The sequence below is a fragment of the Zootoca vivipara genome, chromosome 4 (genome assembly GCF_963506605.1).
Source record: "Zootoca vivipara chromosome 4, rZooViv1.1, whole genome shotgun sequence".
NCBI lineage: Eukaryota > Metazoa > Chordata > Lepidosauria > Squamata > Lacertidae > Zootoca > Zootoca vivipara.
Window position 1 is genome coordinate 82,993,267 of NC_083279.1, and position 27,059 is coordinate 83,020,325.

The following is a 27,059-nucleotide window of genomic DNA, read 5'->3' on the forward strand; positions in this document are numbered from 1 at the left end:
TAGAAATGAGGCTATCCAGGCAAAGCCTGGCCCCTTCAACTAGCTAGCCTGCTAGTTGCCACCCACCCAAGAGTTAAAGAGAGTTTTTTGGATGAAGTAGTGACTGTAACCATGGGGGTTTTCTTTTTTCAGTGAAAGACCAGGGCTGTCTCTGTGGCCTACTGAAAACCTTCCTCTTCCAACAAGGCTTTTAAGGAGAGATCTTCCCCAGTCTGCATTTGTGCTGCAATTAAATGTTTTAAGTGCTTTCTGGCCTGTGTGTTTTCTGCCTTCTGCTCTTTTGGGAGGAGGGGCAGGACATAAATTTAATAAATGAAACAAAATAAATAAGTTGGCCCACCAACCTCCAGCTCCAGTAAAAACCAGTTAGTGATGCACAAGCAGCCTAAGTCATTCACTTGGAGAGACAGGGAGCTAGTTGGGCTCTTGTGATATTGTCTGCTGTGCTGTGCTAATGTCTTCTGCTGCATGTTCACCAAGCTGCTTTGTCCCTACCAACTTTTGGGTCAAATCTGTTTTGATTTTTTAAGAGATTCCAGGTATGACATGCGAAACGGCGATTTGGATTCCCAGGCCAATAAGTTGGGCTTGAGACTCAAAGAAGGATGCAAATATTTTTGCTTTGACAGTAATTGCACACATCTGGAAGTTGGTTTTTTTTTAATCAATGCCGTCAAGGATTTCATGGCAAGGAAGGAATGAGCCCCAGCAGATGCACCAATTACTCTACATACTGTTTACCCGCTTTGGTGACATTGAGGCTAACCTTGGAGTCACCTCCCCCGCTGCCACATTCTCCTTTGTCGTACCACCATTTGTTTTTCAATTTGTCCAAGAGGCCTTGTTCATTCAGTTTTAAAACTGCGAGGTTAACAGCATTTCTTGAAACGATAAAACATATTTTGTAAGAAACTGCATAGCCGTTAAGATGTTAGAAGGAACGAGGACTTAAAAAGCTCTTTTATCCACACACTAAATAAACCTCTCATTTGCATATTGTAACACACCTGTGGGGAGGAAGAAGCATGCTGGCGAACCAATTTGGGAAGGGAAAAATGCATTTTTTTTTTCAGTGGAGGGCAGCTTTATTGCTCAGTGCTTAAGTAAGGATAATATGATTTTGTAAACCGATAAAAAAAAGAGAAAAGGAGCTATTCATATATTTTCAATGTGGTGATAAAGTGCAGCCAGGATATAGAATTTAGATTGTGTTCATCCTTTCCCCTACAGTTTATAACAGACAGTAAAAAAGAAAAAGACCTTTGATTCAATTCCTTTAGCAGCCAGAGAGGCATGATTGTTTGTTGTACAAAATATGAGTATAAAATTTCAGTTCCCTTGAGCTGAAATAGTCAGCTCTTGTACTAGCATTAAAGTCTGGTGGTAAAGTGTGAATTAAATAGGTGTACAAAATGCGATCATGCCCCCCCTGCTCTTGTGCGAATCTCTACTTCTTTTTACAACTGTCCCAAACATAGGTATATGATGCGCAATTCAACCAAAGTTAAAACATATTGATTCCAATGGAAGGGATCCAACACTCCCATTAAAAACAATAACACTTAAAATGTGCTTAGTGTAATTATATGTGGATTATGCCCAGATGATAAGGCTACCTTATTGTTTATGATATTATGTTAGAGGCAGTGTCACTAGAGAGAACTCACCACCAGATATCTAAGGGAGATTGCTTCATGGAATTTAGGATAATGGTAGAATTGAAAACAGAGCACTTACCTGACACCATTGGGCTTCATATTGCAACAAACTACCCTAGACTTGGCTAGGGGCTTCTAGATCCTGGCATCCATGCATGATGTCATCAACATGCACCAGGGCTCTGAGATCCATCCCTGTTCCACCCACAGAGGAGAACAGGCAAAGGTTGCCTCGGTGTTTCACTGATGTATCAATGAATTCCAAACAAAACTGAACTTCAATTTTTGGAAACACAGGGTTGCTAACAATGGGAATCAGATAGCTCCTTTAGCAGAGGCTCTTGAAATCACTGTGGATAGGATTTCCATGGCACCACATTGTCTGATGCTATCTAATGCCCAGTGGACACTGAACAGCAGGTTTAAAGCAAACTGACCTTGCTTAATGAAAACGTTGGCCATGTGGCAACATGTAAAAATGCAAGGCAGTGATTTCATCCTCTGTCAGTGACTGTATTTTGCTGAGATTAAAGCTTAGAATTGAAGCTGTTGTAGATAAGCAAAGGAGCTCTCAAATCCAGAAACTTATTCTGGATGTAGGTGTTTTGTGGCCCACAAGGAGTTGGAAGGCTTCTCATTTTAATCAAAGCTTCCAGGCTGAAGCCTATAAGGGCATGCTGATATGGGTTAAGCAACAGGCCAGGGTACTCTTCAACTGGTCAGGACCACGGACAGCTCACCACAGGCCTGGTTAAAAGGTAAGGATAGATCAGGCATCCCCAAACTGCGGCCCTCCAGATGTTTTGGCCTACAACTCCCATGATCCCTAGCTAAGAGGACCAGTGGTTGGGGAAGATGGGAATTGTAGTCCAAAACATCTGGAGGGCCGAAGTTTGGGGATGCCTGGGATAGATCAAAGACAATCCAGTAAGTGAAGAGTTTGGAGTGTTATTCTTGTGACATTTTGGAGCCAACTGTGAACATCAGTAGTTGGTGGAGGACTATGTGGGCTACAACGGGCTGCACCCTCATGCTTCAGCCCGAAGTCTCCTACTGCCTCGTGGACATGGCAAAGTGCCCTACTGAGTTGCCAGTGTCCTGGAGATGAGTTATGGAATCAAGGGGATAGGGCAAGGCAGAGGATGGAGGCAACACTTTCCCATTGTGGCTCCTCCAGTGCAGGCATGGGGAGTGTGTGTTGTCCTCCACATGTTGTTGGCTATCCATTGTGTACACTTAGTTGAGATTCCAGCATTGGACTACTAGATGATCCTCAAGGTCCCTTCCAACTCTACAATTCTACAATTGAACTCCCATCAGCACAGCCAGAAAGGCTAGTGGTCAGAGATTATGGGAGCTATATAGCCCCGGGGGGAGGGCATGTTCTCCATCTATGCTCTAGTGCGGGGTTTTCCAAACTTGGGTCTCTAGCTGTTTTTGGACTACAGTTCCCATCAACCCCAACCACTGGTCCTGCTAGATGGGGATGATGGAAGTTGTAGTCCAAAAGTAGCTGGAGACCCAAGTTTGGGAAACTCTGCTCTAGTAGGAGAGTTACTATGGAGGATATGTCCTTAGGTGGTTCTTGCTCCCAGTCCTTGCCATCTTCCATCTTGTAGAACTCCTCCTCTGATAGAGGGGGCTCTTGGGCCGTGACACCTGTACTGGTTATACCTTTGCCCTGATGATGCCAACTCATTAATGTGGACCACATAAGAGAGCATCTTTATAGGTCAGCTGTTTTGGAAACATTTTTTTGCCCTTTACTGCCTTTCATGCACTTTTTTTTTGGGGGGGGGGGGTTACACAGATCCTTGGTTTCACAACTGTCTCTTAACAGAATTGACCTGAGCCTAATTTCAGTGGCTGTTAAATTTGCATTACCTAGATAGTGAATACAGATAATGTAATTACTTGTCTGTTCCTGGAACTCAAAATAATAATAATAATAATATAATAATAATTTATTATTTATATCCCGCCCATCTGGCCGGGTTCCCCCAGCCACTCTGGGCGGCTTCCAAAAAAACAGAAATTCTAAAATACAGAAATCCATCAAACATTAAAAGCTTCCCTAAACAGGGCTGCCTTGAGATGCCTTCTAAAGGTCTGGTAATTGTTCTCTTTGACCTCTAGTGGGAGGGCATTCCACAGGGTGGGTGCCACTACCGAGAAGGCCCTCTGCCTGGTTCCCTGTAACTTTGCTTCTCGTAATGAGGGAACCGCCAGAAGGCCCTCGGAGCTGGACCTCAGTGTCCGGGCAGAACGATGGGGGTGGAGACGCTCCTTCAGGTATACCGGACCGAGGCCGTTTATGCAGGAATACAGGCTGTGGTGTTAGCGATAACACTCTGCTTTTTTTGTGGATAAAGCCTTTGGGGCTACGCTTCTTAGGCAATCTGACAAATGTAATTTTATACACGTACTCTAATTATGGTTTGTGATCAAGAGGGAGAGGGAAAAGAGCAAGACTGGACTGAAATTGTTCATTTGCTTCATTTGTTCCAGGAAGCAACTGCTTTTGAACTAGAGATATTTATTATGGATTTCCAATTAATCATTTAGATGACAATAGTTTTGTTTTCAGTTAGTACCTCAACCCAACCTTCCCTTGAGTATTTCCAGCGAACTGGAAATACATGGGGTGCTTTTTCTTGAAGATTTCAACCTCTCTTTCCATCATGCTGAAAGTCAAAACAAAATGCTACTCTGTACACAAGGGGTTGGATCCGGTATAGCACCAAGTTACTCATTCTGTCAGCACAAGGATGGCACTTCTCACTCTCTTTCTCCTGTATGCCCCCTAAATCTATTCTGCGTTTTCCATCAACCCTGTGGGGCAGATTTGGGGTGGGTGTGGGTGGGGCATGTGCAGAGGGAGGAATTCCACTGCCCAAGGATAAATCCTTGTGCTGACAAGAACATGTTAGGTGGATCCCACCACCCCTTGTTTTCCCCACTTCTTTTTTAAAAAATTGAGGACCACCGGACTCCTGAAACTTAACAGGTCTGGGTTTAGTCACTGCTTGGGTAGGTGGTGATGTAAGGAAGATGTAATGGGCAAGTTAGGCTGATAGGCAGTACTGGGCTGAGGTAACCCAGTGAATTTCATGGCCAAGTGGGGATTTGAACACTGGTCACCCAGGCCCTAGTCTAACACTCTAACCACTGTACCACAATGGCTCCCATCTTGCACTAGCAGAACAGAAATACTGGATGCTGCCCTGAATGTCTACAAATCTTATGCTAATGACTTATAGTACCAGGATATGTCCTCTTCCTATTTAGAGAAATTATCTGTCAATTGAAAAATTTTCAGATTTACTTGATTTCTTAAAAGAAAAACAAAGCAAAATCCATCGCGGGGCGGGGGGGGGGGAAGAATTACTCACCCTGGCCAAAATTCACTATTACGGATCAGGAAGAATAAAACTTTTCCACTTACTTTTTTGAGGAAGGTGCAAATTGCTGTTGATAGTCCTAAAATAACAATTAAAAAACTCTATAAAAGCTAATCATGAGAGGGTTATTTAGTAGGGTTATTAGCCATATCCATAGACAATTTCACAGCACAATAAGAAAAAAAATGGAAATAAAAAGGAATGAAGTAAATGAGATTTTTAAGCGCCTCTCATTGTTCTGAAATTAAGCTCAAATTGGTTATGAATCTAACCACATTGCATTCCTTGCTATATCTAACAGGCCATGTAAAAAACACTTTTGTTTCACACTGTCTCTTTTTATAGCAGTGTAATTAAGATGCAACCCAGTGTATCAAAATAAGCTGCTGTCCACTTTGCAATGAAACAATATTGTTCTTCTGGCACAATATTTTACACCTGCCCACCCGAAGGAAACTTCTAGAAGGTTCATGGAAGGAAATGGAAATATTTTTCTTAAAACAAAACTCTCAGAAATACCCAGGGTTGTGCAGGCCCAGCTAAGTTGCTCAGGTTTTATTTTATGATTTAGAACTACAGTACATAACTCTATCACGGAAGACAGTAAGCTTCAATTCAGTGCTTTTAAAGGGGCACATTGGGAAGTCATAATCTTTGAACTGAATCCCACAGAGTAGTTCTCTCAGCCCCAGTCCAAAGATAGAGCTCCTTGCAAGTAGAAACTGTCTTTCCCCTTCAGTGCTAGGAAACTCCACATAGATTTTCTCCCTGGACATGCAGAGCTTACCCACCACTGAATATGGAAACTTCTGCACACATGGAGCTTTCCTGAGTCCACCAGAGCCTCAGCTTGCAAACCATGATTGGGGGCTATATCAAGTAGCTATAGGCAGCCAGTAGGGTTGCCAGACTCTAATAGAGGACAGGACTTCTGTGCCTTTAATTGCCCTGCTCTCTTTTGAGTCTGGAAACCTTAAAGAGAAACCAGCAGACCATTTGCTTGGAAATTAAACAAAGGGTCTGCTGGTTTCTCTTTAAGGTTTCCAGACTCCAAAGAGAGCAGGACAATTAAAGGCACAGAAGTCCTGTCCTCTTGAGTCTGGCAACCCTAGCAGCCAGTGCCAATAGAATTCTATGAACATTTCAGCAAACTCTCTAACTGTGAAGTTAGAATGCTCTGTCGCCAAGTTTTAAAGCTTATGCGGAAATGTACAACCAGAACATTGTCCTGAATGTGTTTTTGAAAACAGCAGCACATTGTGAAGGTTCCCCCCCCATCTGAGCCAGCCCAAGACATTCTGCCACCTGAAACAAGGGACAAGATGGCACCCCACTCACAAAGAAGCTGACTAAACTGGCCATTGAAACTTATTTCAATAATGGCAGCGTCTTCTACCAAAACTGAGGGGAACAGGCCAGGCCATGTGGTGCACACAGTTCTGTCCTCAAACACCGCCCTGCTGCCGTCTTTCCCCAACATCTACTGCCTGTGGTAACTACCTTATTCTGCCTAATGGTAGGGTTGGCCCTGAATACAAAACCACAAAAAAACCTGATCCTTTAGTCCTGATAAAATGCTCCATGGGGCTCTGATTTCCTGACACTTTTTTTTTGGTGTCATTCCCTTTACAGACCCCTTAACTGAAAGTATGTCACAATGCTAATACTTACCTGTTTTGTTGCCCTCTGAAAATGGCACCCCTGGGCAAGACATTACTTCAAACTGGTAATCTCAGTTGAGAAGAGGCTTTCTAAAATTGTGAAAGCTGCAACACTATTTTTAAATGCAGAGATCTTGGAGACCATTAAAACAATGAGCTCAGCCCCCACTGAGGCATCTTAGAGAATCAGTTGTATGATTCCATGATTTTATGGCTACATAGAGGATTTTTGTTGCCGTTGCAAACAGAAGAGAAAGCATTAAAGTGACCCCTGACCTTATTCATGTGAACTGCTTGCCATTTCACTATTATCTTAGCAGGATAAATCTTTTTAAATGTCAGAATCCCCACAGTTTTCCCCTCCTGTTCAAGGCAGAGTACACTTGGCCTCTTTTCCTTTTCCATTTCCATGGCGGCTGCTATAAAGAAATATAAACTGTTTGCAGGTGCCATAATTTCCTGAGCATTTTCACATTTTAAGACCCAGAAACCCTACTGGCAAAATACGTAATGGAAAGAAGAAAAAAGATGTTAAACTTGTGCCATCAATAAAAGCAATATAATAAGCAACAGTCTTTTGGGCTTGGGGATATGCAGGGCTTTTTTTAAAAAAGAAAAAAGAAAAAAGATGGAACTCAGTTCTAGCCATTGCTATTATAAGAGAACAAGGGAGGTGTTCATGGTGAGTTCCAGCACCTCTTTTTCTAGAAAAAATAGCACTGGGGATATGACATGCAAAATCGGAGGAATCTATTTTGGCCAAAAGCCTAAGACGCACCTTATCATCTTGGTGAAACTGTATAGACCAGGATTCACAGCTTTAACACACACACACACACACTTTCACAAGATGGTGCCAATCAATTTTGATTGATTAATACTTTCCTCAGGTGCTTTAGTGCCATCTCTCTATATAAAGAATAACTTTTATAACAAGTGTATCTGAAGAAGTGTGCATGCACACGAAAGCTCATACCAAAATATAAACTTAGTTGGTCTTTAAGGTGCTACTGAAGGAATTTTTTTATTTTATAACAAGAGTAACACATTCCTTATGGTATATTCTGTGGACCAGAGTTAGAACAAGTCAACAATGGGTAACCCTCCATATTTGTTCTGTAGGAAATGGTAATCAGAAGTACACTTAAAGACTCAAGTTGCATTAGGTATCATGGCAGAGCAATGGCGTTCGGGTTGGTTTAGACTAGAGCTTTTATTGATGGAGTGAGCTTTGCTGGATAAGTTGCTGGATATTTCATTTGTGGCTCTCTGTACTGAATGTAACATTTTGATTTTAACTATTTCTGGTCTGGATTTATTGATTTATTGAGTTGTATGATTTGTGTTAGGAGACTCTTGAGAGTCCCATGGACTGCTAGAAGATCAAACCTATCCATTCTTAAGGAAATCAGCCCTGAGTGCTCCCTGGAAGGACAGAACGTGAAGCTGAGGCTCCAATACTTTGGCCACCTCATGAGAAGAGAAGAATCCTTGGAAAAGACCCTGATGTTGGGAAAGATTGAGGGCGCTAGGAGAAGGGGACGACAGAGGACAAGATGGTTGGACAGTGTTCTCGAAGCTACAAACATGAGTTTGACCAAACTGCGGGAGGCAGTGCAAGACAGGAGTGCCTGGCGTGCAATGGTCCATGGGGTCACGAAGAGTCGGACACGACTAAACGACTAAACAACAACAATGATTTGTGTTAATTTCTCCTGTTTTATTGTGCCGGTCTCACCAGGTGACATATAACCTTTTGATTTAAAAAGTGATCAAGGTTGAGAGAGAACACATTACGGTCATACATTATTCAAGTGAAACACAATTCAGATTAGTTACAGGTAGGTAGCCGTGTTGGTCTGCCATAGTCAAAACAAAATAAAAAAAATTCTTTCCAGTAGCACCTTAGAGACCAACTAACTTTGTCATTGGTATGAGCTTTCGTATCTGAAGAAGTGTGCATGCACATGAAAGCTCATACCAATGACAAACTTGGTTGGTCTCTAAGGTGCTATTGGAACACGGGTGGCGCTGTGGGTTAAACCACTGAGCCTAGGGCTTGCCGATCAGAAGGTTGACGGTTCAAATCCCCGTGACGGGGTGAGCTCCCGTTGCTTGGTCCCTGCTCCTGCCAACCTAGCAGTTCGAAAGCACGTCAAAGTGCAAGTAGATAAATAGGTACCGCTCCGGCAGGAAGGTAAACGGTGTTTCCGTGTGCTGCTCTGGTTTGCCAGAAGCGGCTTTGTCATGCTGGCCACATGTCCTGGAAGCTGTATGCCAGCTCCCTCGGCCAATAACACAAGATGAGTGCCGCAACCCCAGAGTCAATCACGACTGGACCTAATGGTCAGGGGTCCCTTTACCTTTAAGGTGCTACTGGAAAGATTTTTTATATTTTGTTACAATTCAGATTAATCTCACTAAACATGTTGCCATATTGGTGAATCCATAGAGCAAGTCAGGAGAAAAAAACGCTGCAAGTGCTAATAGCTTTTAAAATGAGAATTGTGGTGGGGGTTGAGGGAGGGAGGAAGTCACATGTTTGATTTCAAAGGTAGGCTCCCTTATATTCATTAGCCTATCTTTGAAATCAAGCATGTGGCAGGGAGCTCTCGCTTTATTTCTCCCACACCGTTTATGACACACTTCCAGCAATGTTCCGATAAATTATACTTATTTTTGAACCTTCATTGGGGAAAATGCCAATGGGGAATATTACTGAGTTGGTTTTATGGTATGTTTACATTTAAACTAACATGCACCAACCATTTTCTACATAAACTTACATTTATTTTGTAAAACTAGTCTGAAGTTCTCCCCCCCCCCCTATTTTTCTGCACAATGTTATCATAGAGTAAAATTTTATTACAGCTGAGTATAATTTTGGAAAGTGAGTTCTTTTTTGGGGGGGGGGGAATCTCCAAACAAAGACACATCTCAAATTCAGTTTAGTTTCTCATGGAAAATTTTTCTGAATTGGGCAATAGTGCACTCAAAAGCATTGAAAGAAGCTGACTCGTATTCTTTGTTCTACTGTGATGGGCTTTAATAATTTCAGTCTGGGTTGGATTGCATTGAATTATTATAATAATATGGTATTTTGTTCTCTGTGTTCAATCACTGTTATTATGAATTGCTTTGAGATGAGAGAGGCTTGAAGAAATAAAGGAACGAAGAAAGAAAGCCTGGGTGTTAGCTCCTGGCCACTTGAAGGAAGAAAAACAATATTGTATTTGAATTTGGAGCTTATATACAGGAAAAACAGCAGCAGAAACTCTAGAGACAAATAGCCTGGTGGACAATAGCCTATCTAGAGACAAATAGCCTGGTGGACACAGTCCAGTTTCCACTAGGTTGAGTGAATAAACTACTTTGGGGGAATCTTCTAATAAACTCAAAGCACAGTTCAATCACCTAGGTAGTTTTTGTTCTTGCCTTCCAAAGCACATAGACTGACCGTGCGTTAAGCAAGCCAGGGGCTAGCAAGGACATTTGCCCTTTAAAGCCACAATGGAGGAATAGAAATGGATAAGGAAGGCCAGCCTTCTCTAATCCCCTTTAGGTTGTACCAGTGATACAACTCTACCTATTTCTAATAACTTCCAACTCAGTGCTATTTACCAAAAGGAGCTTTGTTAAATTATAGATATTCCCTGAAGACTGACAGCAACGAACGAGGAACGGCATTAAAGTTTCAGCTACATGGAGCTAAATAAACCCTTTGAGAACAGCTACTGTATATTACCAAGACAGAGATGATTGTTCGGGGAGATTTGCTCCCTCAAACAAATAGCAGGAATTTTGTTTAACAGCAACCTCCACTGGGTGCTCATTGGTCGAAGTAGAAGGGTACAGAGACGAACGGTTGATTGCTTTCTAGCTAGGTTTAAGTGTTTGCTACTATTATTTATTAATTAAATCAATTGCACCCTGCCTCTTCCTTCCAAAAAATATTAAAATCATAAACAATACCAAAGTCACACTCAGCCATACACTGGAGCATGACATTCTGAGAACAATTCTCCCTTTCTTCCCACCCAATCTAATAAGCGATTCTCTCTTTCCTCATATTAGAGTACAAGAATTCTTTTGCAGTCATTTAGCAAAAGCAGAAGTGTAATTGCTCCCGCTTGGCCTGAAAGTGGTTAGGGACACCGCCGACTTTCTGTCCCTAATGCAATTTCCTGTTCCTGTGATTTTCTGTTCCTAATGCGAAACCCACATTGTCAGGTGTGCAAAATCAAATACCCAGTAGTTCAAAATCAAGTACCCAGAGTGCAGTAGTTAATGAAATAATTCCACAACAACTTCTGCTCTCTCCCACACCCGTGCACATTCCACACCACCCCCAAATCTGGAGGATTGGGGAACACCCAGAACAATTTAAGGGGGTGCATGGGGACGAAAAGAAGGAAGGAAAATCCCATTGCACAAGCGGAAGTTGTTCCCAAAGTGCAAGGAGGTATTTGTACTACACTGAATACACAACGGAGAGTGGATGAAAAATAGGTTGCAAACCAATTGTGAATAATGATATTGTTATGCAGTAGTAAGTGTGGAATATGCCGTGAGTTTCTTTCAATTCTTGTGATTTTGTATCTGTTGGGGTAGAACGTATTGGGAGCCAGTTTGCCAGACCGGTTCCTTTATTTAAGTAAATACTTTGGCTAACTAGTTAAGCACCATGATCAGCATAACCAAAGGAGTTGCTCTGTGCCATAGAACAAGTAGGCCTCCCCTGCCCATCTAGCTACTAGGTAGGACAACAAAGCCACTGTAATTCCCCAGTAGCCCTTGGTGAAACTAGGGGCTTCTTAAAGCCAGATGATTTGCAGCAACACAGCAGCTGCTAGAGGGGAAATCTGGGCATTTTGTGGACACATCTGCCATTTCACATTTTTCCTAGCTCGGCCTTCCCCAGTCTGTAATCCTCCAGGTGTTTTGGAGTCCAAACCCCATCAGTCCCAGCCAGCATGGATTATGGGATTTGTAGTAAAACATTAACTGGAGGGCAGCAGGTTGGAGAGATTATCCATGTTCCACACAATGTAAAACGAGGCATTTGAATTTTTTCATTCAAAGCTGCCACTGTTTCCAGAATTCAAAAGGATTTATGAGTTATTCCATCATCAGCACACATCAACACAACTTGGGAATCAAACTGATTCGTGGGGGGGGGGGGGGGGAAATACATTTGCATCTTTGTATGTAACAGCAAAGACATGAAGGAGAATCGCATGCATGTTTACTCAGAATGAAGTCTCCTATTTTTCAGTGAGGCTTACTCCCAGGTAGGTGTGCATGGCATTCCCATCTAAAGTTGTAGTCTAGTGTTCACTTACTTGTGAGTAAGCCAAATCAAACCCATTGGGACTTACTTCTGAGTTAAAACACATAGAATTGCACTGTATGGTGCTTTAGGTTCATACGGTATAATTTTGCATCCATTTTCTGAAAAAGTTTATTTTAAAAATTGTGCCTTCGAAGTCAGCAATAAAACTGGGAGTAAAAACGGCAAGGTTTTAAAATATTTTACGCACAAAAAGACACTTCAACAAAGGACTCACTGAGGCTGTTTTTGTCTCAGTCATACTGTCCTTTTGAGATCATGGCGGGACAAGGAGATTCTCACCTAATGTTTGGCCATCCAAAATATGACAGGCTAAAGCTGCTCAGTGCTATCATGTAATTCAGTAAAATAAAAAAACCTGTTGAGCCCGAATAGCACTTGGAGCTACATTTTTGTCTTGAGGAAAACTTGGAAGCAGTGTCTGACCAGTTTGTTTTTTATATGGCCTTGATAGATATGCACCAATTGTGACTATTCGGTTGTACAACCGTTACCTCCTTGTCGATCGAAAATGGGGAATGGGAAAAGGAAGAAAAAAAACGAACATACCATGTCCACAGAACAACACAAAAAGAACTAGATTAGGGGCATCAGGGAAGGTGGAATACTATAACAACACATCTTATATTGTTATACTATTCCACCCACCTTAATGAAGAACCCTTTGGTGTGGCTACGCCATAGCCTTTCGAATCCAGATTTCCTCCCACTTTCATGGTGTCACATGGCTTGCGCTGCTCAATGTATTCATTCATGGTGGACTCCAGGAGGAAGGCAAACTTGCCCTTGGACTTGCGAACACGGGCAACTCCCTCAGCTGTAGTCCTAGCGAACACGGACGGGTCTGTTGTGCTCATGTACGCCCACATCTTTTCGTACACTGCTATTTTAGATCTCTGAAGGAAATTAAAAGGAGATTAGATGCAGCAAAGGAACGAAGTTGCCACAGAAACAGGTGACAATGCATAATGTATCAGGAGTCAGGTGTTTTTGATCATTCCATGGGGGTGGGATGGGGTATACCTTTCGATAGCATTAGAGTCATTTGTAGAAAGATGCTGCTGTCCTGGCATTGCTTACCGCCGCACATGCGCATAAGTTTTATGCGCAGCCATGTTAAAATCATTTCCAGGCAGAATCCACGACAAACAGAAGAAATTATTTGAGGATGCACTAATCAGGTGTCAGAATGACTGGCAGGAAATGTAATGATTGCTAAGTGTAGCCTTTTGTACAGGTTGGTTTGATGCAAGCAACAAAATCTGGCTACACACAGGGCTGTGCAAGGAAAAGTTGCACCGACTGTTGATGTGTGATACAGCCTGTGCATTTTCTTCATGGAATGGTCCCATCCTGTGCAAATACGGTAGCCACCTCTGGATCATTCATAGAGGAGGTCATTTGGCACTACATGGGAGCATCGAATCTACCCAAAGTAACTCTTACTCATGCTATCTAAAGGCCAATTCCGCTATTCACCAGCCCTGCTAGACCTGCTAATAAAGGGAAAAGGCTAGGAAACAGCTGAATAGCACCAACATAGCCAGTTGATAGCTAAATATCCATTTCCGATGGTCAGATGCAAGCCTGAAATACTTGCTTGATAGACCCACCTTGAATAGATTTGCCAAAGGCCTGTCTATGGCCATTACCTATTAACTGTCTATTGCCCAGTTATCACCCTAGTGAACGGAAGGCAAAAAGAAACTCAGAATCTGCACTAAGGCAAAAAGTCACTAGTGTAGTAGAAATAACTAAATTCACAAGACATGCACAGTGTATAATGGGTGCATATGCAGAGTAAGAGAAGAAATCACACCAGTGAGAAAACCGGGAAGCTTTTATGTAGGTCTGAGGAGCACCTGTTCAGACATATTCTTGTTTTAAGAGGCTTAGCTTTTGAGAATGGCTGATCTGCCTACAGCTCCCCTTCTTGGCTAGAGCTGGGTTATGGCACAGACAATGAATCACCAACAGGCATCCTTTGAGTTTCACATTCAAACCCCACTGCAGGCTCAGGTCCTGGCAACCAGGGTGGTGGCACAGGAAAACATCCCTGTGGGGCATGTCCCAAGGCCTTTTTGCATTCCTCTGGAAGTATAACAGGGCTCAAAGAGGACATCGCTCTAGAACAGGCATCCCCAATCTGCGGCCCTCCAGATGTTTTGGCCTACAACTCCCATGATCCCTAGCTAACAGGACCAGTGGTTGGGGAAGATGGGAATTGTAGTCCAAAACATCTGGAGGGCCGAAGTTTGGGGATGCCCGCTCTAGAAGCTCCCTTAAGGGTTGTGTCAAACAGCTGAAACATGCATTGTCTAGTGGTTCTTATACAGTTTCATTGAACTATGTTCTATTCATATTTAGGGCAGAAGGCCATGGGTAAAAGTGATGGAGGACACTATTTAAAGTACTATTATACCACTTTAGCAGTCATGGAGAATCATGGGGACTATAGTTCATTCTGGGGATTTTAGTTCTGTGAGGTCAGCACCCCTAATAAACTGCAGTTCCCAGGATTATCTAGGACCTTTAAAGTGGTGCAATAGTGTTTTAAATGTATGGTGTGGGTGGAGCCTAAGAAATTTAACCATTTGCTTAACTATCCTATCAAAGGCTGGGCTGTTTCCAATGTTTAAGGGTCTATATTTAATGGCAATGAACACAATCCTGTCCAAGTTAAACACTTTCAAGTCTCCATGGCCAAGCATATAGTGGGGCATAAGAGTCCTTAATTATGCCCAGTAATTTCTGTCTCCAGGCTTCTAGAAAAGGGTAAATTTTATATTTCTGTAGCAGAAAAACAAAATTAAAGTAACATGAATAGAAAGCTTTACAAAATGAATGTGGTTAGGCAAATGACTGGAACAATATCTCTTATAGTTACAGACTTATAAAGCATCCCTTTTGCTTCATTTCAGTGCCTGGAATTACATTATTATGCATCTTTTCACCAAAGGGCGCCTTCAAAAAAACCCGTAAGCAAAAGTGAACCCGAAAGACCCCTTGGAATCATCATATATACTCCGTACTCCTTTTCGTCTCCATGCTGTGGTTTGCAATCAGCTAGCAGAGCAATGCTATCTTAATTACCTCTGCCTCTACAATCCCTAAGGGCAGTTCCTAGCCTGACATGTCAAGATCAATATATTTGCCACAAATTAAAATGATTGCAAACGCCAACAAGTGGAATTGGAGTTTTTTTTAAAAAAAAACACGCAATGCCAATATTGTAGGAGCTACAAGACCACAAATCTGATTTTCCATAATGCATCATTATTCCGACTGCGTTCCGAACGGTTCCCAGGTAGAGAGCAAGGGAAACAAGAACCTAGTAGGATTGCCAACTTACCCTGAAGAATTCTTTCGTCGACCCGGAGTCCAGGGTCCCATATGCAATTTCGGTTTGTTTGGCGAGGTCTTCTGCGCTTTCTATGGGGGAGACCATTCGCTCAACAGTCAAGAAAGCCGCAAGGTTAGCGGTATAGGATGAAATAATGATGAGCGTGAAGAACCACCACACACCTCCAACTATACGACCTGAGAGGGATCTAAACATGAATAAGATAATGCATGTTTTCCTATCTCTTGGCCAAGGAGAAAGAGAAAGAGAGAGACAGTGAGAGATACCATCATTACAGGAAATTTATTCGCCAAGCAGCAGTAACCGGGACTGAAACGTAACAGGACCAAAGTTCTGTTTAACCAAGCTTCTCCTGATATCCGGGGCTCAATCCAGGATACAGTGTGGCGTATAAATAGAAATGCAACATAGCTCTGAGTTTTAATTATATTTCTCAAACGAGAAAGCAGCTGCTACAGCAGCTGGAGTTCAGTGGTTTTCGAACTGCGTTCAGGGGAATAACAAGGCGCCTTGCAAGTTTATGAGTGAAAATATCATTCGCTGAAGGGAAGCTTCTTTGAAAGACAAGTTTGCCCACCACGACTGATCTTCCTCTCAGTAAGGGGGGGGTGTTGAATGGCTTGCAGGACACATTCTCAGTTAGTGAGCCTCAAAATACCCAGCTGTACATGGTCTGAGATGGAATCCTAAGCCCTGTGCCAGGGTTCTTTGGCAGACAGGTCTGTAGAAAGGATTGAGTGAAGGCTGGAAGTTTTTAAAACAGCCAGGCTACATTACCTTCTGTATTCCAGGAACATATTCTTACGTACTTAGCAAGGTATGCTTAAAAAGAATCCAGCGTGCTCTGTATTTGTTAGGACACCATATGAAAGAATACAAAACAAAGATGCCTGCCACCTCTAATCAAAATGCAGACAACATGGTCTATATGTATCCAATTGGATAGCTACCAGGAAGAACTCTTTGGATTTTCATGGCAAAATTGACCATCTTTGAAAACTGTTTACACCGCAGTCAATTCCATTAACTTTATAAAGTCTAGACTTTATAGACACCCAAACAGGCACACTGCTACCTGTTGCCAGGTTTGCCTAGAAATGAATGAGAACAGTCCTTATTCAGAGAAAGTCAGTGATGCTTAAGTCCTATTGAAATAAGAAACTGATTGGGACTCCTTTAAGGCAGTGTCTTGGGTCTGGGACCCTGAGAAAAATAGCAAAATGGCTTTGTTTTCACATAAGTTATATGCACCTTTGACAAATACTGGTAATACTCCACTATTGAAAAATATATATATGCACATTTCAACACAAAAACAGAAACTCACTCAAATGCAGCCCAGGCCTCATGAAATCCCTAGTTTCGCCAGGACTAACATCCAACAAACACCCTCTGCTTTGTATCCTAAGTGTGTACTCCTGTATGGAGGTTTCGATATTGATTTCTGTTCAGCATGGTTGCACCCTAAATTCTGATTCTCTAATTTACGTTCCACCTGCTGCATTTTCCATATTACCTTTGGTAGTCTGAAGAAATAATTTAAAACAATGCAGCTGTTTGAAGATTGCCTGCATTTGAGCATGGCCTAGGGTGGACATGTGGAATGCCTAATGGTTATGCAGCCCGATAGTTGTGAGATGGATGGGGAGGGAGGGAGGATGGAGATAAGCGGGGGTGGGGGTGGGTGCTGTCGAGGCAATGGAACAGATGCTACTTCAAAGGTAGATAGTCTAGGAGTGTAGCTGTTGATAAGTGTGCATGATCCATGCGTGCATGCTATGACAAAAATGTAAACCAGTTAGCTTAAAGTTCTTTGTTTGAGAAGATGTGTTAGAGTTCTTTGTACTATGCCCTGGACATCTCTTGCTCCCACTTTACTTGGTGGGTGAGGGATCCTACTGTAGCAGTGAAATAAAGATTTCCCACAGCAGTAGCATTTTGGCTCAAGAAATGGAAAAAACAGAGCAACTGAAATGCACTGGGAAAGCATTTTCATTTTGTCGTCATGTAATACAGAGGCTGCTGGCTTCATCCCAAGCCAGAGCTGGCCAATGCCTGTGTTTTGGGGGGACCCACTCTGCTTTCCATACGGGTCTGGTTGCCAGAACACACAAACTACAAGCCCCTGAGTGATCATATGCCACAATAAGTTTGATGTTACCTAGTTGTGAGGATTTCCCAGATGTGGCGCACCTACGCATAACATTATGTACAAACGTGCACATTTACAAACAACATACTTATTATATCCCAAATCTAAAATAGAGATGCGGCATTAAAAAATAGAATATCCATTACAATCCTTTCCCCCTACCAACCCAGGAGCTGCCAACTGGCTGTACCTATCTACTGCCATTAACACAATCCCTGCTTTGCAAAAATAAAACGAATACCGTGAAACTTTAAAAACTACAAGAACCTGAAACGTACGAAAGGTTTAAAAATGATTCAATGTGCCTGCCTGATTTGAAAGGGAGGCAATTACTCAGAACACGTTAATGAACAGAAGAATCAATTTTTAAACAGCGGCAAGCAGGTGGCTGTCCTTTGTGTACTGTATTGTGTATTCTCACCGCTGATCATAAAATATACATTTTTTAAAAAAACAGGTATTATTTCATACCAACCTGGGAGAAATATCACATCCTTGCTGCATGAAGGCACCCAGGGAAAACCAAAGGCTGTTGAAGATGCCAAATTCATTGGGAGGCTGGTCACTGGGCCCTTCTTTGCCGTCCTCTGGCTCCTCTGTATGCCACTCATATGGACTAAACCTGCTCACCAGGAACAGGACAACACTGACCCCAATGTAGGCAAAGACTATGCACATCCAGATCTCATAGGCTAAGGGGTCCAGAAAGGAAAACACTCCAGGTTTAGATTTCTGAGGCTTTTTGATCATAATGGATATGCCCAGACTCATAAAGGGCTTAGAGAAATCGATAACCTCCTCTCGTACCAAAGTGATGGTCAGAGGCGCGACAGCAATCTCTGCTTTCTGCAAAGAGAACCCAAATAACTACAGATTAGGGAAACATGAAATGGCACAAATTGTTACGCAACAAATGAATGCATTAGACTTTTGCCCTCTTAAAACTAAAGGCCAAAATGGATACCAAAGAAAGTGAATCGGGGACTGCGTGTGTGTACATGTGTGTATTCTTATTGCATAAATATCATTCTATAATCTATTATTGGTAGCATCAATGTCTCTTTGATCATGAAACTTGAAAAGTGCCTGGAGCTGAAGGAGGAAGTTGAATAAATGACAGTCTTCCTCACTTCCTCTTTCAGCTCTATGGCCTTCTCAAGGCTCAGATTAATTCTGCTAGATCCAACTTTTACACAGATCCCTTGAAAAGAGTAAAGCATGTATATACACTTCCTCTCTTTCTGTCTTGGTGGTGGCGGGAAACACCTGACCCAGGGGATGAACTGGAATGGTCATGCAAATAGAAATAGGTCATGCCATTTGAACTGGGTTTTAGTTTTTTGCTTTTCACCTGATTTTTCAAATATTCACCTCATCTTGAACTAATTTAAAGCATCGTGCTTATTTTGAACTAACCTACGGGAGGCCAGGCAGTGATGTAGCCTGTACAGCACCTCTCTGCACACTATGTACATTCCCAGTGGGCTTACAAAGCACACTCAAATGTTACCTTGCTTGTGGAGCCAATTGTGTGCAGCCTGGAGTTCCATGGGGCTTTGGACTGCAGCCAGTGCCCTCAGTTCTGAAGAGCTTTTACAATGTCTAGAACAGAGCTTTCCAAACTGTGTGTCGCAACACATTAGTGTGTCGGCTACAGGGTGTAGGTGTGTTGTGCGAACGCTCTTATAAGGGGTTAGTTTAACCTCCGGTTTGCTAGTAAAACTGTGTCGCGAAATGATGCATGTCTAAAAAGTGTTCCACCAACATGGAAAGTTTGGAAAGCTCTGGTCTAGAAGCTAATCACCTTCATGTTAAACTTTTAAGAGTGCATGGCTCCATTAATCAGAATGAGCAAGGCTCATTATCAGCTTTTCCCATTTTGACAAAGCAATAAAAAAAATAGGGATATCCAATAAAAAGGCATGGTTTAAAGTGTGGAATCTCTTGAATGCTGCCGCCTGTTTCAGTGGCTTAATTCACATTCTCTTTTTTCCTTCTCAAATATTCATTTTCAAGGAAGCTTAACAAAATGCAGCATAAAGTACTTGAACTTCAGAGCCTCATTCTTTGTTAGACTTTGACAGAAATGGGCAATGACCTCCTTATTCATCATGCAGTGAGTGGATAACATTCCATGGCAGAAGAATGAATATTTAACCAGAATTGACTGGAGATTTTGAGAACACCTGCAAAAGGTAGCTAATTGCATTCATCACTAGAAAGTGCTTTGATGAATAAGCTCATCACTAAAGATTATAGTGTTGTGCAGATAATATTTTAGTCATCTAGATTCATCAGAAAAACAGCAAGGATCCCCCTAGCTCTGGAGGACAGTGTTCTTCAGATATCTCAATTGGTAGAACATGAGACCCCTTACTCTCAGGCTTGTGGGTATGAGCCCCGCGTTGAGTGAAAGATTCATGCATTGCAAGCATGTTTAAAATTTCAGACATAGTCGACAATCCTATCCACAATTACCCAGGAATAAGATCACAGTGGAATTTTCTTTGGAGTAAATAAGCATTGGATTGTGCTGCGTACCAATACAAAACAAAAATATATTTGAATTCAAATAAATAAAAACAAGCTTTGGGTATTGTTACAAGGATTTTATTGCTTGCCTCCAATTTGTGTTCGGGAGTGAACCAAAAATGGGTTTGGCTAAAATGAAGGGCCATCATAGGTTGAGGACTGTTTCAAACATGATACTGCTTTCTCATACAGAGGTATATTCAAAAGTGTCAGGACATTAGATGATAGGTCAATCAGTAGAGCATGAGGTCCTTCAGGGTCGTGGGTTTGAGTCCCACGTTGGACCAAAAAAAAGATTCCTGCATTGCAAGGAATTGAACTAAATCAGGCACCCCCAAACTGCGGCCCTCCAGATGTTTTGGCCTACAACTCCCATGATCCCTAGCTAACAGGACCAGTGGTCGGGGAAGATGGGAATTGTAGTCCAAAACATCTGGAGGGCCGAAGTTTGGGGATGCCTGAACTAGATGATTCTTGTGGTCCTTCCAGCTCTACAATTCTATGATTCTATGATCACCTCCCAGCCATCCTCAGCAGGGCAGTTCATAAAAAACTTTTTGTTGAAAATGGCTGCTCCAAAGGTCCTCTCTTACTACACTAGGGATTATATCGCTATATCTGAAATTTCATGCATATCAGTTAATATCTTGACCCTGCTCCACTGAATTGAAATTTCACCCTTCACGACATAGGAAAACGGCCAAGTAAACAGCTATTTTCATGGAGGAGGGTCAAGATATTAACTGATATGCATGAAATTTCAGATATACCCTAAGACGTAGCCATAAAATAAGCCGTAGCAGGATTTTTAAGTTTTCAAGGAATATAAGCCATACCCTGAAAATAAGACATAGTGATAGGCACAGCAGCAATGCCGGCCGCGGCAGGAGGAGGAGGAAAAAAAATAAGACATCCCCTGAAAATAAGCCATAGTGTGGTTTTTTGAGGAAAAATAAATATAAAACGGTGTCTTATTTTCGGAGAAACACGGTAGCTATATAATCCCTAGTGTACTAAGAAAAGACCTTCGGAGCAGGCATTAAAAAAAAAAAGTTTGTTATGAACCGCCCTAATCCTCAGTCACTCAGTGAGCCAGCCAGTCTTTGAAGCATCTCCAGCCCTGCTCGCAAAGTTATGCTGATAAATGAAAATTCCTCTCTCCTCTTCACTCTTCCTAAACAGCAGAGCACGGCTCCAGTCCACCCAGCACAGAGATTGTTGGAACCAAACCCAGTGCTGTTTTTCTGGGGGTACACATACCCCTAAACATTTTGTGAATCTTTGTGCCTTTGTCCATTTACTGTATTTATTTTTCCTGTATTTGAACTATAAAATGGTGATTTTCTTGAGAGTACCCCTAAACATTTTTAGAGAGGAAAAAAAAGCACTGGTCCAACCATTGTTCCACCATTACTGTCTACACTGATAAGCTTCAGATCGGAGTCTTTTCCAGTTCTAGAGTTGCCGGGGATCGAACTGGGGAGCTTTTGTATTTGAACCATGATCTCCACCAGTTGAGCTGCAGCCCTGTCCAGCAATGAGAAGGTGGGGGGCGGCAGAGACAGAAAATGCAGCCTTATCAGTCTGCTTTTCAGGGAACACTTTCATACCTCACTAGTTCACTTGCAGTGTCAAGATGCATTTCCATATTTTCCTAAGTGATTAAAAGGGAATGTTCACACTCACTAGTTTAAATGTTCTGAGAAATGATCCATCAACAGGGAAATTGTTTTAATGTCCCTTCCAGCATGGAAATGCAATTTTCTTTCCAAGCGAAGCATTTCCTGAACATACATGCACAGTTTATAAAAGAGGTTGTGGCGTGCCACCTGCGTGTCTATTACAGCTCGGAGGTAATATTTAGATTATTCATCAGGGATTGTCAACATTCATATGTCAACATTTGCCAAGGAAAGTGCTGGGCAATCACTGGGACGTATATGACAACTACACTCATGAGAAGTTGATGCAAAAGTTGGCATCAAAAATAGATATGCTTACCCCATACACCAGTTCTCCCACCATCCCATTCCAGATTTTTGTGTTTGGATCCCTTGCTCCGTATTTTCCATCAGGAACAATAGCAATTTTGTACTTGAAGCCAATATGCTTTGCAATTTCTGATGCCAGGTCTACACAGTATCCTTCATACTTGTCATTCCCTTCAAATAGCTCTCTGTTTTTTTTCCACATAACATATGGGGCTTCCTACAATGAAAGAAGGAGAACTGTAAAAGATAAACATATAGCATAGCCTGTCCAAAGGTACATGTTATTTACCACCAGCTGTGTCATATTGAAAGGTCACATCAGATATTATTGAACTGATCACAAAATGGAAAAAGAAATCCATAGGAAATCTATCATCTATCTATCTTTCTGTCTATCTGAAGTATACTCGGAGTCGAGAGTGAATTTCATGCTCTTTATTCAGCTCGTAGTCATCAAGGAGAAGAAGAGAAGAAGAATGCCCTTTTCCCCAAACCATCTGCTTATATACATTATTTACACAATGGGCTTTGCCTGATTGGCTACTTCAGGGCTACACCTGCAGGCCAATCAGGTTGCGGATTCACTTCTGCCAGCCGCCTGATTGGCTGCTCCTGCAGGCCAATCAGGTTGCGGATTCACTTCCACCTGGAGTCGGATTGGGTGGCTCCTGCGGACCAATCAGACTGCTGATTCTGGATCCTATTGTTCTATGATTCAACTCAGTACATAACACTATCTATCTATCTATCTATCTATCTATCTATCTATCTATCTATCTATCTATCTATCTATCATCTATCTGTCTATCATCTACCGGTATCTATCTATCTGATTTGCAACACATGACATACAATTGTCCAGTTGAAATCAAAACCCAATTTAGAATTTTTTTTATCCTTGGGCACATAATAAGAATGACAAAATTAATGGACTAGTTGCTTTTAAAAAATTCTTTACAGCCATATTTTAACAACTTTGTTTATATGGATACCTTATTAACTTATATTGGAATAATTTTACAAAAAACAAACAGAAAAACACCCCTGGATATAGGTGCCTTTTCAATATGCTGAAGGAAGTATCAGCTACCCCTTATAATTCAATAAGCAAAACATAGCACTCACTGGGTTAGATCCAGACAGGCTGTTCCATGAGTGGAAGTTGCTCCTTCTGTTCATGGAAGGCTCCAAGATCCAGCAGAGGCTCCATGGCAGAGATAGGGGAGCCTTGCCCCCCCCCCCCTGCACTATGTCTAATGCTGCTCTGGAGGATTGGCCAACCCACTACAGTTTTTCAGGGAGCAAAGAGGGCTGCAGGAAGGCGTAATCAGTGGAGATAGCCTATTTCTCTCCTTCCTCCTGAGCCAGCGAATACCTGCTGAGTACGTCTCTGGATCCAACCCACCATTGGGAATGTTTTAATATTTTTTTTTTATTTCCATTCCCTATAGAATCAACACAAGCAGAACTTAAAGAGAACTAAAAATAAGTAAACAAGCATGCTATTCATCCACAGCCCTGTTGATTAAAATCAACCCATACCAATTAATCAACCACACCTTAGCTGATTAGTGTGTAAATTTCAATCACGCAGTCCTCCATTTAAGTGAAACATAAGGAAAGATTGCATCCAAAGACTCAGATGTGTAGACTCAAATTCTGTTCCTTGGAGATTCAGAATTCTGTTCTTTGACTTATAGTTTAATTAGCTGCAATCAATCTTCAAAACAAACGAGGTCAACCATCATAGTGCTTATTTTCCCACGTGTCTCGTTGCTCTCCTAAAGCTGTTTCCCTCTCTTTCCTCCTAAAGCTCTCCCCACCCCCCCGAGTTCTCAAATGTGGTTGTGAGATCATTTCTCCTTCCCCACATGTAGTCAGGGGGGAGTTCCAAATAGTGTATTAAGTCAAAAATCCAAGCACCATGCGAAGATTTACATGGCATTTCAAAGGTACCATTTTTGAATGCAGTCTGAACATATTTGCAGTTGCCTTTTATCAAGTTAGGGGAGTGGGCCATATGGACCAGTACTGTCTGCTCTTAAAGGCTCCCCCATGTTCTCAGGCTCCAGTATGAGAGATCTTTTTTCAAGAGGGCATGTTGTTTTGTGTTGAATTTGGAACTCCCTGGACCCAACTAATGAGTTCTAAGCAGGGATGTCTGCAAATTCTGATGACAATGAACATGGGAGTGGAAACTGGCAATGTTCACTGATTCATCCCATGTTCAGGATGGAAATCAATCCAGTGAATGCGACTGGTGGTCACCGTTACTGCTGTGGTTTGAATCAGCAGATTGATTACCCCCTCCCGCCGCCACATATGTGTTGTGTTTTCTTTGCACTGAAATGAGTGGAACATGTAAAGACAACGGGATTACATAAGTTACACAATTAGTTATGTAAATTACACAAGTTATATAATTAATCGTGTGAAGTATGTAAGTTACACCATTTCCCCCCCAGTAGCCAGCAAGGTGAATTAATGTAGTTTTTGGCAGAATATGATCTGCAGTGGAATGGAAATGATGCTGCTTGTGACAAATGCAGGGTGGGATGGGAAATTATTCATTATTACGCCCCAAGCAAACACAAAAAGATCATTGTAACCATTATAGGCAAACTGAGAAATATTTCGGGAAGATGGTATTTTCACTATTGTACATCTTCATTTTGACATTGTGTCAATGCCTTTTCTTTGTGATTTCAGTACCTTATGTAGCAGCATCCCTGCGTTACCCGACGTATCAGTTCAGATATTATAGATTTAAGATTTCATTTAAAAAGGGGGGCGTTTGGCAGTGCCACATCACTTACATCTGATGACCAGATAAAAGACACGGAGGTTGTTGCCATTAAAGTCACCATTTGCCAATAGTTACCTCGTAACGGCTCCTCAGTCACAATTCAGTTTTTCCTCATCAACTCTCATTTGGGCTGAGCTGTGGCAACAGTTGGCAAATGTTGTGCCTTCAAAGGATAACCATAGCAGCCCCCTGCATTTGTGTCCTGTCCAAATAGATTATGCAACAATACACAGCCAAAATAGGAACGACTCAGATATTTACTGGAGCTACAATGCTGGAATTATTTGGAAAGCAAGAAAACTTTCATTCCATCTTCAATGAAAAATAATGGGTTCCCAAGGTCAATATTGTGTAAACCAGATAACATTCATCATTCGGAGCACGACGCTACCAATTATGGTTGTTCTTGTTTCTTTTTGCGGCTTCTGGGGTTCTCGGGAAGCTTATTATGGGATTCTCAATTAAACGATCAATGATAGCCTCTTCCTTGAAAAGTAGATCCCCCATATTTACCAATTTTCTTCTGCAGCATGCTGATTCGGAGGTATTGTGCTTGTTCTACAGGACACTCTCAGTTCATTTAGTGATGGAGAGGTCCTACAGTACTAGCCAGGTGAACTGACACTGTGCCCTAGAACTTATTGCAGAAATCTCCTGCAACATGCAGACAAACTGATATCAGGACCATCGACCTAAATAAACAGCCAAAGCATCGATAAGGCCAGGAGTTTAACTAAACAAGAGCATGGGTTCATTTTCATGGAGACACACTAATATATATCCATATTGTGGTCAGATAATGGTCACACACTACATGTTCAGATTGTGATAACCAAAGCTTACAGAAAATGCCAGCCCTTGTGTATGCTGTACTTTCAAGCTTGTTTCACGTTGTATTCAACTTTTGCCTTTGGAAAGAACAGCATTGCCAGTTGGGATGACCAAAGGCAACCCCCACACCCCTACAGTGAGAAGTGGTTCACTCCATTATTCCCCCTCCCACCTCATTCCATGCTCCTTCTTTTGCATGTGTACACCCAACCTTTGTTTGTGGAAGTTTTGAAACTTATGCAACTGCAACTATCTCGACACTGAAAGACCAATCATTACAAGGAATACTGTCTAATTTATATTGTAACAGGGACTCAAGGTGGGGGAGGTCGGGGGAGTCCAAAGGATAATGATCAAGATTTAAGTTAGAAATTTTTGTTTTTGATATTTTTGTATTTTGTAGTTTGTAGTTTTTTCTTTTTTGTTTTTTCTTTGTATTTTTTGTGTTTTGTATTTTTTTGTGTGTGTGTGTTTAAAAATCTTCCATAAATATATTTTTTTTAAAAAAATGAAAGACCAATCATTACTAAAAATAAAAAGTGCACTATCTCCTTTGCAATAATATCAGATCACCCCATTTCTCCTGTGGGCCAAATTTCAGTTGCAGGAACTCATTCAGAGCAGTTATATCTGAAACATTTCTAGAAATCCAGCAGAGAGATAGTGCCTTGCAAGACGTAATACTCTGCACACTTAGGGTACTTTAAAATGTGCTTGGGAGAGGTTTAGCTTTCCGTGATGTGCCCATATATACTTCCTTTGTCCCACTGTAGTTAAGCAGGCTTTGAAACCATACAAATACCTTCAATCAGAAGCAAAAGCCGGGTAAATTCAGTACTACCGGTATGTTGTGTGAAGGGATCCAACAAATGATGGCCTTCTTAGCCACAACTACTTGAAAAAGCTAGATTGTTTATGTGATGAATGCATAAATCATTGTTGGCTCCATCAGGCAACCCATTTTGATTTTGATTCCTGCCACACAACGGCTACAAAACTAAACACATATTGCGAAGATATCCACCCACCATTTGGTCTGATGCAGTTTCTAATTACAATAAAATTAGAACACTCTGGAGGAGGTTTATGAAATATAATTCCACAGGAAATCCACATTTCAAATGATTAGTAACAAAGTATGAACATAGATCATCAAAGCGGTACAAGCTTTACTTACAGAAATCTGGTATCTATAACAATGGTTAACATTTAAAATATACAGCTTGCTGTTTGCAACAATAGATTTATCAGCGTAGAGAAATCCTTCACAAACTTGCCAGTACACAGCTCATAATTAGAAACTAGGGAATGTT

General features: G+C 41.7%; 1 protein-coding gene across 4 annotated transcripts in view; it reads right to left on the minus strand.

Moving 5' to 3' along the window:
* GRIA4 (glutamate ionotropic receptor AMPA type subunit 4) overlaps positions 1-27,059 on the minus strand; it is a 224,142-nt gene that overhangs the window by 10,433 nt on the left and 186,650 nt on the right. For 2 of the 4 annotated variants that reach the window (XM_035115663.2, XM_060273855.1), the window contains exons 10-14: positions 22,120-22,326; positions 18,062-18,432; positions 15,423-15,621; positions 12,719-12,966; positions 767-881 (exon numbers count right to left, since the gene is read on the minus strand). In XM_035115663.2, coding sequence (XP_034971554.1) covers positions 767-881; positions 12,719-12,966; positions 15,423-15,621; positions 18,062-18,432; positions 22,120-22,326 — 1,140 coding nt within the window. The remainder of the gene's footprint in view (positions 1-766; positions 882-12,718; positions 12,967-15,422; positions 15,622-18,061; positions 18,433-22,119; positions 22,327-27,059) is intronic. The other 2 variants (XM_035115662.2, XM_060273856.1) reach the window with 1 other exon arrangement.